The sequence below is a fragment of the Typopeltis vanoorti genome, chromosome 17, assembly GCF_054136105.1.
Source record: "Typopeltis vanoorti isolate ZY-2024b chromosome 17, IOZ_Tvanoo_1.0, whole genome shotgun sequence".
Taxonomy (NCBI): Eukaryota; Metazoa; Arthropoda; class Arachnida; order Uropygi; family Thelyphonidae; genus Typopeltis; species Typopeltis vanoorti.
Window position 1 is genome coordinate 55,186,002 of NC_143565.1, and position 16,910 is coordinate 55,202,911.

The 16,910-nt window shown below is 34.0% G+C and overlaps 1 protein-coding gene across 3 annotated transcripts in view; it reads right to left on the reverse strand.

Annotated features, from left to right (window-relative positions):
- LOC150097405 (uncharacterized) overlaps positions 1–16,910 on the reverse strand; it is a 181,073-nt gene that overhangs the window by 38,537 nt on the left and 125,626 nt on the right. For all 3 annotated transcript variants that reach the window (XM_090406761.1, XM_090406759.1, XM_090406760.1), the window contains exon 9: positions 14,225–14,448. In XM_090406761.1, the coding sequence (XP_090262887.1) occupies positions 14,225–14,448 (224 nt within the window). The remainder of the gene's footprint in view (positions 1–14,224; positions 14,449–16,910) is intronic.

Genomic DNA, 16,910 nt, shown 5'->3' on the forward strand with positions numbered 1-16,910 from the left:
ATAAAACATCTAATGCACAAGTTGGCATGCAAAACACCACTAATCATCAAGTTACTAGACAGTACATGCATTTCACTTTAGTCTTTTTTTTTTAAATATTTGGCACTGTAAAACATTTAAAAAAAGACTAACAAATTTCAGCTTCTTCAAGAACTACTCATCTGAACTTCCCACATAATCATTCTTCAAACTCTTTTGGAATCAAGGGCAGTGTTTGTGCATACATACATTTACTCTGACATACCATACCAGAGAGCATTCAACATAGAATCTCCCAATCATGGCTGAAAATCTCTCCTCCCCACTCTGTCAATTTCATATGCTATATAACACACTCCCAATGCCACCCACTACTCAGAAGTTAGACTTCCTCTCCTTGAAAGCTGTTGTACTTCAGTCCAACTTTCCTAGCAGTGAGGTTATCTTCCATGGTGATTTTAACATATACCATACCAACTAGCTTTCCTTCTCCAGCTGAACAGACCAAGCAGATAGAGATGCTGAGACATTTGCCATCACAAATTACATTATGAAAACTGTTCACTCCATCAGAGTACAAGATAACCCCAACCACTCTCCAAATACTCTAGACTTCTTCCTTACTAGCAATCCCTCCAAATATATAATAATAATAATAATAATAAATATACTGTGAAGGTTGTATCTACCTTGGGTAATTCAGACTACAACCCTGTGCTTATCTCTTCTCCCAATGAGCAACAGCCACACAACCATTCTCAACCAAGAGTCATTTGGCATTATAAGAAACCAAGTGGGATGACTGGATTTCTATGGTTCATTCCCACAGTTGGATTGTTGCTTTCGGTCTTCCAACCCCAAGTATATTCACTAAATGCATCACTCAAATAATCCTCTCTGGAATGAAAGCATATATCCCCCATTCCATAAGTAAACCTTGATTCTCCAAAAAATGCACCAAGGCTGAACAAATGAAGAACCAAGCATACTACCACCAAAGCCCAAACCAACTTTTGCCTAACACTGCTCCCACCACTACTGCACCCAGATGGACGAACTGCATAGTCACCAACAGAGAAAGCCAATGTTTACCAAAATCATCTATACTGGCATTTGAAGAAAAGTATGATGCAAGGAGAGATGATTTTGGTAAACATTTCCCAATCATTCCAAGCACCCGACACTCAATGCCTCCTCTGACCTTTCACCAGGAAATGATCAGAAAAATCCTATCTAAATTAGATACCAAAAAGTCCCCTGGCTCTGATGGTCCAATTGTCCTGAAGATTTTCATCCAGAGTTGACTCCTATTCTTATGTCACCTCTTTATGCTCTCTTACTCCACGGGCTACCCTTCACTCTGGAAATTAGCCCATGTCCAGCCTATTCCCAAGAAGGGCGACAGATTCATACTTTCAAAGTGTTGCTCAATCTCTTTCTCATCTCAGTCCTCTCCAAATTAATGGCGTGAACCATCAACACCAAACCTCTACACTACCTTGAAGTGCTCAACTACTAAATGACTGCTATAGATTCTGCTAATGCTGTTCAACAGGGGATCTTGCTCACCTATGTCCCTCCAGATCAATTATACCTGCACACTAAATTTTGCAGTATGGATAATATAAATATGACCATAAAATTTTCCAAGCCCCCCCCCCCTTCCCAGCATGCTACAAACTAATTACAATGTTTTTTACACTGGTGCCTCTATATCTGGAGAAACCAAAACCTGATATAGTGTCCTATTACTAACTCCAGATTTTTTGAACTTTTGGTTAATTGTTTTCCATCAGATTGAAAAGATCTCCATAACTTTTGAGTGTTAGAATTTACTTGCAATTTTTGTCTGAAGTGCAACCCTTACATTTCCCTTGGCTTAAATAAAGTAAGTTTTATAACTAAAACATTAGTTCATTATCCAGTATGTCCCAAGTATGCATTATATATATATATATATATATATATATATATTATATCTGCTGATTTTCAATGGAAATCAACAGACTTAATAAAACTTCTAATTTATTCTGTTGAAATGTAATGCTGCTATTAATTCATTTCAATCATTCAATCAAAAATGAATGATAAAGATGTCAAGAAATTATATCCTTTATCCAAGTGTAAGCAAATAAAGTATGACTGTGAACTTCATGACTGGCTACTTGTATAAAGAGGCTGATGACTTCAATTGCCTTATTATCCTATAATATAGGGGTGTCAACTAATGTTTGTATAAGATCTACACTGTCCATACAGACATAACTGCGATCTACCTTTTTCAAAATTGGAGTATAAGGTATATGATTTCTAATTTATGTTTAGACAAAAAAAAATTATTGTAATATTATTTATTATTATTACAATATATTATTATAATTATCGTAATATTAATTAGTTATAATGCTTAAAAGAATATTGCAGTTTTTTAACCACACTGATTAAAATAAACATTTCATTTTGAACTTCCTGATGAACCAGTATTACTTATTCTCCACTGCAACGAGTTTACAATTTTTGCGTAATTTGGTGTGTAATTAATCAATGCATTTCTCAAACATGACTCCAAAATGCTAATTTCATTTAATTTCATTTAACTTAATTCTGTTAATGTGGTACGATATTTTGACTTAATAATATTCATTTGTGAAAATGCCGATTCGCACAAGATGTCGTACCAAAACAAGCATAAATATTTTCCACACATTTTCTTAAGTTTGAATACTTACATTCTGGTAAATATTTCCAAAATCTTTCTTCGTGTGCCTTCGCTTTGACATAAACATCATTTCTTATTGTTATTATTTCTTCTTCTAGCATAAGAATATGCATATCAAAAACAGAGGAAAGGTTTTCTGCTATTATTTCTGGCTTTACGTGGTATCAAATGGAAAACTCATGAAGAGAATTACATTCTAAAGTTTCTTGAAATCCTGAAAGCGGTCGTCAAATTCTGCAATTACTTTCCAAATTTCACCAATATATTTATTTCCGTTGAAATTAGCAAAAGCAGAACTACTTAATTGTGTGATCATATTCGGAAAATTACATAAATTGTTATTTTCAAGCTTCACTATGTTGATTCAATTTTTCTTTAAAAGCATTGATAGAACTAATCATATCAAAAATTGTTTTTCAGGGACCCTGAAGTTCTAGGTTTAATTCGTTTAATTTAGTGGTTATGTCGGTCAAAAAAGCTAAATCCAATAGCCAAATCAGGAATTTGATGATGACATACAAAGTGAAAAGGCTTTGATAACTGGTATTTGAGATCATCACCAAAATTTTTCAATGATTACAATTTTAAACTAGATACCTCTTTAGTACCTAAAAGATTTAGAAACAAAAGTGGAAATGTCAAGATAATCAATGGTATCACCCAGCACAATATGATAACATATTGTGGAATAAGGACCAAATTAGAATGAGAATAAATTAATCCAATTTTCCATAACAATCAGAAAGTAGAATTCTACAGAATGAATATTACACAAAAAAGGGAATTTTTTTATGATTTTCTCAGATCAACTATGTACCCATTTTAATATAAAAAAAGTTAATTAAAAGTCAAATTTTATAAGAATCTGAGAGTTAATGTAATACATATCAAATGTTGCATGTAGTGAGCATACACACACACACACACACATATATATGTATGTATATATGTGTATGGGGAGTGGATATGAAAAGTTCTGATAAACACCTAAACACCTAGAACAAAAAATGATATAACCACAAGAAAGAACTTAAGAGGATATAAGAACATAAGTTACCTTCATAACTCTGCTACTAGTATGTTCTTTCTTGTGGTTATATCACTTGCTTTATATATATATATATATATATATATATATATATATGTGTGTGTGTGTTAAAGATGAAAAGCTATTTTAAACCTAGTTTTACTCCATTTCCCAAGTAAGCAAACAAACAAATAAGTCAAGTTTGCGCCTGCACGTATTGCAAGTCTAGGCAACTCATGGTAAAGATGGAATAAGCTCTGATCACTATTCTTACTATTTACCCTTAATGCAAAGCCCATCTCCTTGAGGAGATGTATGATGCTATGCATTAAAGGCAAGGGGCCACTACCCAGACCGGTTTCGACCTTTATTGAGGTCTCATCAGTGGGAGCCAGGCTTATATTCCACCTTTGCAATGAGTTGCCTTGACTTGCACTACTTTGCGGGTCACCTAGGTTTTGTAGACTTGCAGGCATAAAACTGACTTTTACTTGGGAAATGGAGTAAAACCAGGTTTAAAATAGCTTGGCAACTTTAACATATATTATACCCAAGGTAAAAAACTTTACTGATAAAAGTTTGGAATACAATACACCCGATATAACAGTGGTTGAAAAAAGTAAAAACAAGGATGTTCAGTTTATCGAAATATCAGTACCAGGAGATAGCTGAATTGCCGAAAAAGAAACTGAAAAAATTACAAAGTCGGGAATTTAATGCAATCCAATTCACAAATGGTTCTAAATTTATAGTGCATTAGTAGCATGCGTGAGCTAGAGCTAATGAGGTTTTTAATTATTTTTTTATTTTGATCTAAAAATCGAGAAGCAGAAAAATTCATTATAACTAATTAATATTGGAAACATTTACATTCATTTAATTCTTTTTATTTGTAGAATTTTTGGCTATGTTTCATAGCCATTATCAATACAATTATGGGAAATCAATAAAAAAAAAAAAAAAAACATCCATTCAACTGAAAACGTATGATTTATGCACTATCGGTTGCAGGAGAATAGCACCACTTGTATTAACTATCCAAAAAACAAAAAAAATAATAATAAATAAATATAATTGGCAAATACCTGTTGGATTTCTGCTCAGGACATGGTCTAGTTATTACTAACACAATGTTCCAACAAAAAAATGTGCACAAATTCACATGGAGAGAAGAGACAAGGAATAAGAAAAGTCTCATTCACTATGTTATTGTTGATAGTGATGTTTTCTCACTGGTGCAGGACACTAGAGGGTACAGAGGATTTGAAATTGGAAGTGATTACCATTTAGTCTTGAACAGGATAAAATTGAATTTCATATTGAAAAGAAGAATATGTAAGAAAGTTTTAAAGCATATAAAAGTTGAGCAGCTCTCAGATGTGAACCGTAGACTAAAATACACAAACATTCTTCAAGTAAAAATGAAACAGTTTCAGAACAGGAAACAAACCTTGGAGATTCAGTGGCAAATCCTAAAGAAAACATCGATTAATGCAGCCAGAGAGACATGTAGTGAGGTTGTCTAAACACTGCAAAACTAGATACCCAAAAGTCATGGGAAGATTTTGGTAAGAAAAAATAAATATCAAAAAATGGCAAGATATTCTGGAGGTTATTGAAGAAGCTCAGAAATGGAAGAAAGAGTGCTATAAAAGGAATTAGACATGATAAAGGTAACATGATGGTGGATTGACATGAAAACTGGAGAAAAAGGTATCTTTCATGTATGGAGTAATTACTTCGAAAAATTGCTAAATGAAACAATCCATGACAGCATGGTGGTAAAAAACTCAACAGCACGCAATGAGGAATATATATCCATACTTGAAGCACAAAAAGCCACCAAACTTTTGAAATGTGAAAAGGCAGCAGGAGTAGATGATACTCGACCAGAAATGCTCACGTATGGAGGTATAAAAGTCTTACTGTGGCTGCACTGTATAGTTCAGAAGGCACGGACAAAGGGACAAATTCCAGATGATTGGAGTAGAGCTCTCATAGTACCCATATATAAAAAGGGAAATAAAACTGAATGTGAGAATTACAGAGGTATTTCTCTACTGAGTGCTCCTGGTAAGATTTATGCAAGTATACTTTAGAAACGGTTGAGAAAGATTGTGGAAGGGAAGCTTGATGAAGAACAAGCTGGATTCAGGCCAAAGAGAGGCTGATAGGATCAGATTTTCACTTTAAAACAAATAGTTGAGAAATCATGAGAATATAACAAAGATCTGTATTTAAGTTTTGTAGATCTAGAAAAGACATATGACAAGGTGACAAGAGAAAAGCTGTTCAAAGTGCTACAGTTGTATGGGACATTATATCAAGCAATACTTAGTCTTTATTTGAGTTGTAAGTCATCAGTTAGAATTGAAGGAAGTACAGGAAGATGGTTTAATGCTAAATCTGGTGTCAGACAAGGATGTACATTCTCCCCTCTATTATTCATTATCTATATGGATCACATTATGAAGAAAAGTGGTATTAAACCTGATATCAAAATTGGAGATGCTAATGTCAGCTCTTTGCTTTAAGCAGATGATGTTATACTTCTAAATAAATCCAGTAGAAGTCTGCAAGATATTCCCTGACTAAACTGAATAATTGTAATAGATATGGTACGAAGATCAGCAATAACAAGACAATGAAAATAGGCAGAAGCATTGAAAATATCAACTGCATTTTGAATGAAGAACCATCTTCATACCATCTTCATTAAATATGGAAATAGACAAGAGAATCAACAAAGCTGATATGGTAGGAAGTCAACTGAATAAATTTATATGGAATAAGGGAGAAGTTAGTCAAAACACTAAATTAGCTGTATACAAGACAGTGTTCAAACCAATTTTAACTTATGGATCTAAGAGCTGGGTTAGAAATAAAATTCTTGACCAAAGAGTAGTGACTGCAGATATGAGAGTCCTGAGAAAGATTAGAAGCATAACAGATGGCATCAGTGGCAATATCATATTAAACATGAGGGTATTAAGAAAGAATTTAACATTATTAGCATTCAGGAATGTGTTAGCAGAGCTAATCTCAGGTAGTATGGTCACTTAAACAGAATGGGCAAGGAAAGATTAGCAAAACAAGTGTTCTTGGCCAAGTTGGCAAGAAAATACCCCAGAGGAAGACCTCTGGGGTATATAGGTGGGTTGATACAGTAAAAAGTACCTTAGAAGATAGAAATATAAGATCTGACAATGTTGAAGCCTTGACAGGTAATAGATTGATTTGGAGGAAATTGTAGATAGGAAGTTAGTAATGATGTAAATTTTTCAAGTAGTACTATTGTTGGATTCTGATTATATACAGATTGAAGTAATTATTATTTGTTTCAGAATCCAACATGATCTTCCATCACATAGGCAAAACTTGTGAATATTATTTAATGTAAATCACTTATTTTACAATTAAATATTCATATAACTACCTTAATTTTGTCTAATATTAAATTAATTAATCAAAGATATATGTATTAATAATGAAAATACTGTGTCAAATATTATTAAGTTATTTTATTTATTACTATGTTAATATTATAGAATTTGTACTTGATAATTTTAACTGCGTATTAATTGAAATGTAAATATTCTCTATTTCTGTTACAGAAGTTTAGAGTTATGCAGTAGCTCAAATATTCTATTTATTCTTATTTGTGAAAATTTAACATTATGTAATCACTTACGTAAGAGTAGAGCGTTGTATTACATTAGCGAAATATTTACGTTCATGCGTTGTCATGGAGACGCATGAAATAAACAACACGAGTCGAAGAGTGCGTGACCTTGGAACCAAAAAGGAGAGGAAAGATATTTGATAGATAGGAAAAAGATTTTGAATTAGAAGAGAGAGGAAGTTTTTGCGGAGCAGGAAGGAAGGTAGGATACAAGCAAAAGAAGTTGAAGAAAAGTATAAGTTCTCTAGGGCAGAAATTCATGAGAATAGCGTTTAGAAGTGAGCCAGAACATAGTGAATCATATACTTAGCTGCAAGTGAAGTGAGCTGTGTTGTAAAGGAAAATTAATGCCGTATCCGGATAAATAAAGAACTGGACATTCAATGAAAAATTCTGATTAGTTCCAGTTAGTCTAGGATTGCGTCTTAATTCTATGTTGCCCTGAGAAGAATTATATTGAAATTAACTAGTTTCAGAAAAGTAAACAAGGAAAGATATCAGTGCCTTATTGATGTGTTTTTTTTTTTGAGTAGTGAAGCGCAATTAACAGTAGTTCAGCTAAAATCGTTGAAGAATTTTTATTAATGTGTTCCGCTAACGTAAATAAGTTAATTCATAAGTGTGCTCACAATTAATAGATGTATTGAAGATTGTATCTGGTAAGTGTAGTCATACTTGTTTGTTTATTCTAACATTAACATATCTTCGAGGTTCAAAGTCCGAAATAAGATTGCTTGGAATATTGTCTACCTTGGAATATTAGTGCTTCCTGTGAATTTTAAACATTAAATACAGCTGATAGATATTTGGAGACTGTTTAAATAAGAAGTTTCGTTTTATTAACTTGAGTTAAGAAAGCTTGTGATTTTGAAGCTGTGAATTGTATGTGAAAGTTTAGAACATTGAATTGGCATAAGTGACTTAGCAGGATGTATTAAGTTAATTGTATTGTTTCATTTTAAAGCAGAATTCTTGTACTTGTTATATGTTATATATTAAATGTTTTATTTTGTTAATCTAAATATTGTGATTGCCTGAATTCCTTTTTATTGCACCGTTCATAAATATTCGAATCTTGCGAGAACCCCAAGTAGAGTAGTAAATAATTCGGCCTAAATAAATGAGGAGACTGCTAACTTAATTAAGAATTGATCCTACTATTTTATATAGACTAATCTAAAAATAGGGTGGCGCAGTATAATTATAAATTTCCCTACTTTTGGATCGGTGATCAATTCGCAATTAGTTATTTTATTTATAAGAGTGACTTGAACCAAGATGGCAGATTTAGAACATAACATGAAAATAGAACGTCACGACACTATCATATTCTGTACACCCCTTGAGGGTACATGTCAAGAATTTGATGATGAAAAAAAAAATAAAATAAATTACAATAAAATATTTTAAATATCAAATTAATTAATTACAATTTATGGAACACATGAATTGTGAGTATTAGTCAGTATAACTTCCCAAAGTCAGTATAACTTCCTTTTTGATAAATTGAGAAAGTTTAAGGCAATTGTTTTTGTTAAGGTTTGGACTGTGTGCTTAACAGCTTTCTATGTACAGTCTTTCCGGAAGAAAATAACTTTTATGTAATACTTTGGTCTTGTTCTAATGAATCCTGTGTATTGTAGATAATGCGTAGCATGCTAAATCAGATTCGCTGGGTTCTTTAGTGAAATATATTTGTGATATTCTTCCAGACAAATTTCTACAGAATGACCAGTCTGTCCATAATAACTTAAGTTGCAAGAGCAGGGAATTCTGTCAACTCCAGGATAAGAAAGAGGAGAATATTTGTCTTTAGGAGAGAGATATGGAAGGTGTTAAGTTTATGAACTGGACAAAAAGGAGGTAAGAGACAGTAAGTCAATCTGTCAAAGTAGTTTGCTATTTTTTCTGAAAGTCCTTTAACATATGGAATACAAATTCTGGAAATTTCTTCAGGTGGATTAAAGTTATGACTATAATTATTGATTATTTTATTAATAGTTTTTGATAAACAGACAGTTCTTTGTTTAGAAAATCTGTAGAGCATATTTTATGAACTCTATCTACTAGACATTTGACTACACCATATTTCTGACAAGGATGATGTGAGTTAGAATCAATGAAATAATGTATTTACTAGTTTGACTTTTTTTTCTATATACTGAGAACTGTAGATTCCCATTTGCTTCATGTAAAATCAGAACATTCAGAAAAAAAGACAATTGTCATCTTCTACTTCCAAGGTAAATTTGATTCTTCTGATTTATTGAATTAATTTTTTCAAGAAATTCATGAAGGCTAGACCAAGGAGGAGTTCCATACAGCAAAAATATCAATATATCTGTACCAAAAAAAAACATCCAGAATATGCTGTCAGAACATCCCATAAAGTAATTAACTAAAGTTGGGGAAATGAGAAATCTACATGGCTGTTCCTTCCATCTGTTTGTACAATTTGTTCTGGCAGCTAAAATATCCTGAATTAATGACAAAGTCAAATAATTTTATAATGTAATAGGATATTCATCGCAAAATAATTCAATCATATCTGTCAGAGGGATATTTGTAGAGAATGAGACTATCAAAACTTATTAGAAGATCTGGGTTGTAAGGTTAATCCTGAAATTTTATTCTTAAAATCTACTGAATTTTTTATGAAAGAAGCAATTTTCCTATAAATGCAGAGAGAAGTTAGATATACAGTAGACTCTCGACTATCCAGCCTAATGTGGTGGAAGGGCAGGCCGGAGTTCCAGGCCTACCTTTTCACACAAATGTGAAAAGGTAGGCCTAAGATGAAAGAGTCAAAACTTACAGTTTTTAGTTTTTGAAAAAGTCCTTGATAGATGACTGCTTCACCCTTTTAGCCCTCTTCCGCGACGCAATGTCCCTCCACTTACGCAAGCAGATGATATCAGCTGGCATCGCTTCCTCCTGCTCGCTAATATACTGCAGCGCTGCCTCAATTGTCTTGAACCCCTCCAAATGTGGGATGAGATTTTTCCTGTCATCTAAGGATGCCTCCTCTTCCTCTTCTTTTTCCCCTGTGTCACCATTTCCACAATATTGTTGTCAGTTATTTCATCAACTTCATCGTTTGACATCCATTCTGTAATGTACTCTGCATTGACATTGTCATAGCTCGGTACATTTTTGAGCAACGAAACAAGTTTATCGTTTTCATCTTCCACTTCGATTTCACACACGGGTTTGAGGTTGAAATGTCCACCTTCATGGTCCAAAAGAATTTTCCAAGACTTTACAAGTAATATGTTTCGAATCTCTTCCCATGCTTCGGCCAACCACCTTATGACATCTAGCAAGTCAACCTTTTTCAGAGTGGTTACGTAGTCTTCATTATTACCAATCACTGATATCAATGAACTGAGAAGACGCTGATGATACGTTTTCTTTAGCATTTCAAGGACGCCCTAGTCCATCGGCTGACAAACAGCAGTCACATTGGGTGGTAAAAATAAAGCTTTGATGTCTCCATCTGTGAGTTTGTCATTGGCAGGATGCGAAGGTGCATTGTCAAGAAGCAGCACAGCTTTTCTCGGCAAACTGTTGTCTTTGAAATGTTTTTCTACAGTCGGTACGAATTCATTTTGGAACCAGGTTTTAAAGATTTCTGAATTCATCCATGCTTTCTTTTGATGTGTGTAATATAGGGGTAGTGATTCCTGATTTTTCAGTTTTTTTTAAATGCTCTAGGTTTCTTTGATTTTCCAATTAACGTAAGCCTAAGCTTGTGGTTGCCGGTTGCATTACTGCAAGCCAAGATGGTGACTTGTTCCTTGCTTTTCTTGTATCCTGGTGCAGCGGCTTCTTTTTTTGATGCAAGTGTTTTTGTAGGGAGCATCTTATAATTTAAACCAGTCTCATCGCAGTTGTACAACTGCTCCCCAGAAATTCCCTCCTTTCCAATAAGCTTAAAAAGATAGTCTATGAACAAAGGTAAGCCTCTTTATCAGCAGATAAAGCCTCCCCACTTATGGTAATCTGGCAAATACTGAATAGTTTTTTCCACCGATCTAACCATCCATCACTGGCATTAAATTCTGAATCTTCTCCTTCTACATGTATTTGTCGCTTAAATTGCAATGCTTTTTCCTGCAATATCGGCCCAGTAACAGGCAAGCCTTTTCCTCTTAAGTGTTCATGCCACAAAAATAAAGCTTCCTCAACTTCTTTATGCTTACCTTTCAGCATCGTTTTTCTTACTTTCATTCCACTTCTACTAGCTTGGGCAGCACACCACTTTTCAATTTCTGCTCGATTTTTCTTCCAGTCTCCAACTGTACTTTTCCCGACTCCTACCTCCGAAGCAATAGTTTTTGCTGTTACCCCAGAGTCTAGTCGCTTTATAGCACGTAGTTTCTCCTTCATAGTCACTACAACCTTTTTTCGTTTATCACCCATTTCATAATCTTTAATAAAAAAACAACGAAGCACACCAAACAACAATTTACTAATGTAACCAGGATCAGTGGCAAATGTATTCCGCACTTGTGGACATCTGATACACAACTAACGAAGCGGGAAAATCCACACTTGGCATGTCTCTACTTGTGTTATGCACACGGTATGTAGGAGGATTGGAGCAGACTCCCGCTTGCAATGCCTTGGCAAAGTAAATTACAGTACGTATTCCTCATTTTATCAGGGAGAATTACTGTATTATTATAATTCTCTGTGATAAAATCCGGACTCCGGATAGTACGGAGGATGGATAGTCGAGAGTCTACTGTATTTTGAGAGTTTATGAGTCACATTCTATGCTGTTTACAATAGGTCAGCATATTTTCTTTATATCATTTAGGCTTTTAGCCTTTTTGCTTTTTCTTCAACCCAGGAATAAATTTCATCCGAAAGGCTATTAGGTTTATTGATTTGTGATCGAGTTGGGTTTCTATCAGTGCTTCTGTATATAGAATGATCTTGAAGCAGAAGATTTAAATTTTCTAAAATAACTGTTCTTATCATGAATTACAACTACATGATCCTTGTTGGCCTTAGTCATAACTATGTTTTTATTATATTTCAGAGAAGATAAGGATTGAAATTCTTTTTTTAGAAAGATTGAATATAGGAGATACTGATTTAAATAAAAAAATACACATCATCATCAAATTCCTGCCATGTACCCACAAGGGGTGTACAGGATATGATAGTACTACATGAAAAAATTATATCATTACTAACTTCCTATCTACAATTTTCCTCCAAATCAGTCTGTTACTTGTCAAGACACCAACATTATCAGATCTTATATTTCTATCGTCTAAGGCACTTTGTACCATATCAATCCACCCATATCTTAGTCTTCCTCTTGGTCGTTTTGCTGCAAACCTGGCAGAGAACACTTGTTTTGCTAATCTTTCCTCACCCATTCTGTTTAGGTGACCATACCACCTGAGATTAGCTCTGCTAATGCATTCCTGAATGCTGACAATATCAAGTTCTTTGCTAATACCCTCGTTTTTGTGATATTGCCATTGATGCCATCTGTTCATGCCTATAATCTTTCTCAGAACTCTTATATCTGCCGTCTCTAGTCTTTTAATTTTACTGGCTAAATTATATGAACAGTTGTGAATGCCTTTATCTACATTATACATGAAGTCCATGTTTGGAACAAGACCAAAGTATTACATAAAAGTTATTTTCTTGTGGAAAGACTGTACAAAGAAAGCTGTGAGGCATACATTCATAATCCAAACTTAACAAAAACGACTGCTTAAACTTTCTCAATTTTGGAAAGTTATACTGACTAATACCCATCATTCATGTGTTCTGTAAATTGTAATGAATTAATTTTATATTTAAAAATATTTTTATTAATTCATTTATTTTTGAATATCATGCACTTTCAGTTGAATTGATGTTCTCTTTTTTGCAATCATTTTCCTATAATTGTAATGATAATGCTATGAAATATAGCCAAAAATTCTATAGATAAAAAGAGTTAAATGAATGTATGATTTTTCCATTATGAATCAGTTTTAGCTGATTCATAATGGAAACATCTACGTTGGAAACATATAAATGGAAACATATAAATACCATAAATGTATATTTTTATTTTATTTATGTGGGCTTAGGGTTAAATAATCCAGAATTTGCTCAAAAGCCTGAACATGGACTTTTTTTCCCCAAGTCACTTTATGCTTCTAATAAACAGGGATGAAGACACAGGCAATGAAATTCATCTAACATCCAGACTTTCAGAAACATCCAATCCATGTCTGCAGCAGAATTCATATCTATTGGGTGGACAACAGATTATGCTATCTACTCATTCAAACAGGCATGCTAAATTTTAGATTCCTTCAAAATGACTTTCCTATGTATGCAGTATGTATTCATGCTGCTGCTGCTAATAACAATTTTTTAAATTTTGGGCATGAATACATGGATCATTGAGGTTTAGAATGGGACAATACGACCTCAGCAGGATCTTTTGGAATGATGTAAAGTTGCTATATAGAAGCATCTGAACAGGTGGAATTTGTAGACGCTTCTATGTAGCAACTTTACATCATTCCAAAGGATCCTGTGGCTAGTGTCTTTAATTCTATGTTTTGCAAGGTGATTTAAATCAGCTGAATATAAGATTTGTGTTCTGAAATACATTTTAAAATGGAGTAGTCTGTCCAAAATAGGATAAGTTAAATGGAATATGACAGATGCCAAGTAGCAATAATGAAGGAATTTTATCTTTTTTAGTTGGCACATTATAATGAACTACTTTAAATGAACAGCTAAGACATAATTAAAAATTAAACTAACACAGTGATAATGATGACAAAAATACCATATATATCTGTTCCACTAGTCTTTACATCATCTTCAATGGATAAAACATATGCATTTTGTAGAACTGGAGCATTCCATACTGTCTGTTCACTGAATTCTTTGACTTGAGGTTGTTTTTGTGGATGGAATGGACAAAGTTGTTGTTGAGTCTGACGAGGTATATATTTAGGTGCTACAGGATTTCGAGGTCGATGCAGCTGCAAAGTTTTCTCGAGCTGGCACCTAAAATTGAGATAAAGTAAGAATATTTGAAAAATTCATATTTTAAGATTTTTTCCTGTTTCAAAACATGTGCATATTAGCAAGAACCAAAAAATAAGTATATAATTAAATAAATAACTGTTATGGTATAGACGCAGCAAAATACTACACTAACACGTGCAGATGAGCCATAAAGGCAGTCACAACTCTACAAACTAACAATATTTAGTAAAAGTAATTTTAATTGTTCATCACAACACAAAAGACTAAGAATAAAAGCAAAAAAACAGCAAGATACCTGAAAACAAAAATGAACTCCTAACATGGAAGAACGACTTCGAAAAACTATTAAACAATTCATTAGCGAAAGTGAAGACCGATGCTTTACCAGAAATGATAATCCAAAAGAACTTCCCATTATGTGTAAGTTTTACAATGCAAGAATTTGGAACTGCACTAAAAAAAGCTCAAAGCAATGAGAAAGTACCTGGAATGAAGGAATAACAGCATATGCTATTAAATCTGAAGGAAAAGAGCTTTGAAAACAACTGTTAAATATTTGTAATATTGCTCTAGCTATATCCAACATTCCATCACAATGGAGAAAAAGCCTAATAATACCAACACCCAAAAAGGCAACCTGAACAACACAGAAAATTATGAAGAAATCGCACTACTTCCTCTTCATCATCATCAAATTCCTGCCGTGTATCCTCAAGGGGTGTACAGGATATGACAGTACTACATGAAAAATTTACATCATTACTAACTTCCTATCTACAATTTTCCTTCATATCAGTCTATTACTTGTCAAGACTCCAACATTATCAGATTTAATATTTCTATCGTCTAAGGCACTTTGTACCATATCAATTCACCTATATCTTGGTTTTCCTGCCAACCTGGCAGAGAACACTTGTTTTGCTAATCTTTCCTCACCCATTCTGTTTAAGTGACTATACCACCTGAGATTAGCTCTGCTAACGCATTCCTGGATGCTGACAACATCAAGTTCTTTCCCAATATCCTCATTTTTAATATGATATTGCCATTGATGCTATCTGTTCACGCCTCTAATCTTTCTCAGGACTCTCATATCTGCGGTCTCTAGTCTTTGTTCAAGTGTTTTACTTCTGACCTAGCTCTCAGATCCATAAGTTAAAACTGGTTTGAACACTGTCTTGTATAGCTAATTTAGTGTTCCGACTAATTTCTCCCTTATTCCATATGAATTTATTCAATTGTCTTCCTACCATATCAGCTTTCCTTCATAACGTGATCCATAGAGATAATGAATAACAGAGAGGATAATGTACATCCTTGTCTCACACCAGATTTAACATTAAACCATCTTCCTGTACTTTCTTCAATTCTAACTGCTGACTTAGAACTCAAATAAAGACTAAGAATTGCTTGATATAATGCCCCATTGACACCATATAACTGTAGCGTATTGAATAGCTTCTCTCTTGGCCTTGTCATATGCCTTTTCCAAATCGACAAAACGTAAATACAGATCTTTGTTATATTCCCATGATTTCTCGACTATTTGTCGTAAAGTGAAGATCTGATCCTGACAGCCTCTATTTGACCTGAATCCAGCTTGTTCTTCACCCAGCTTTTCTTCCACAATTCTTCTCAACCGTTTCTCAAGTATACTTGCATATATCTTACCAGAAACACTCAGTTGGGAAATACCTCTGTAATTCTCACATTCAGTTTTATTTCCCTTTTTATATATGGGTACTATGAGAGCGCTACTCCAATGATCAGGAATTCATCCCTATGTCCAGGCATTCTGAACTATGCAGTGCAGCTACTGTAAGACTTTTATACCACCATACTTCAGCATTTCTGTTCGAATATCATCTACTCCTGTGGCCTTTCCACATTTCAAGCCTTTGATGGCTTTTTCTACTTCAAGTATGGATATGTGTTCCTGACTCCATGCCTAGTCAGTGTTTTTTTTACCACTGTGCTATCATCACTGCTTGTTTCATTTAGCAGTTTTTCAAAGTAATTACTCCATACTTCAAGGATATCTTTTTCTCCCATTTTCATGTCACCTTTATCAGAGATGATAAAGGTTCCCTGGCGAAAACAATGGGAGCCTTGTTTAACCGGGTGACGCCCCAGCCGGCATGAAATTTTGTCATATTGTACCATCATTTGGTATTTTGGTTTAATCAATAAGAATACAATTTGGTCGGCTAAATCCCAAATTGCCAGCCCATCCTTGTTTGTTCAGTATCTAGGTAGATACCCAACAGGGTGCACCACGAGAGGGTGAGGATTGGACATTAGGTCAGAAGCCCTGGTTGGTTCTCTGCATTTCTTTAAAGGCTATGTGGAGGTCTCTCAGTTATACAGCTTTGTCCCTTCTTGCTACAACACTAAAAGTTCGTAACAGGATGATTCTGAACAGAATTCAACCATAAGTAACTGTCAGGACTGAATACCTGGTAGCGCTCTCTCTTCACCTT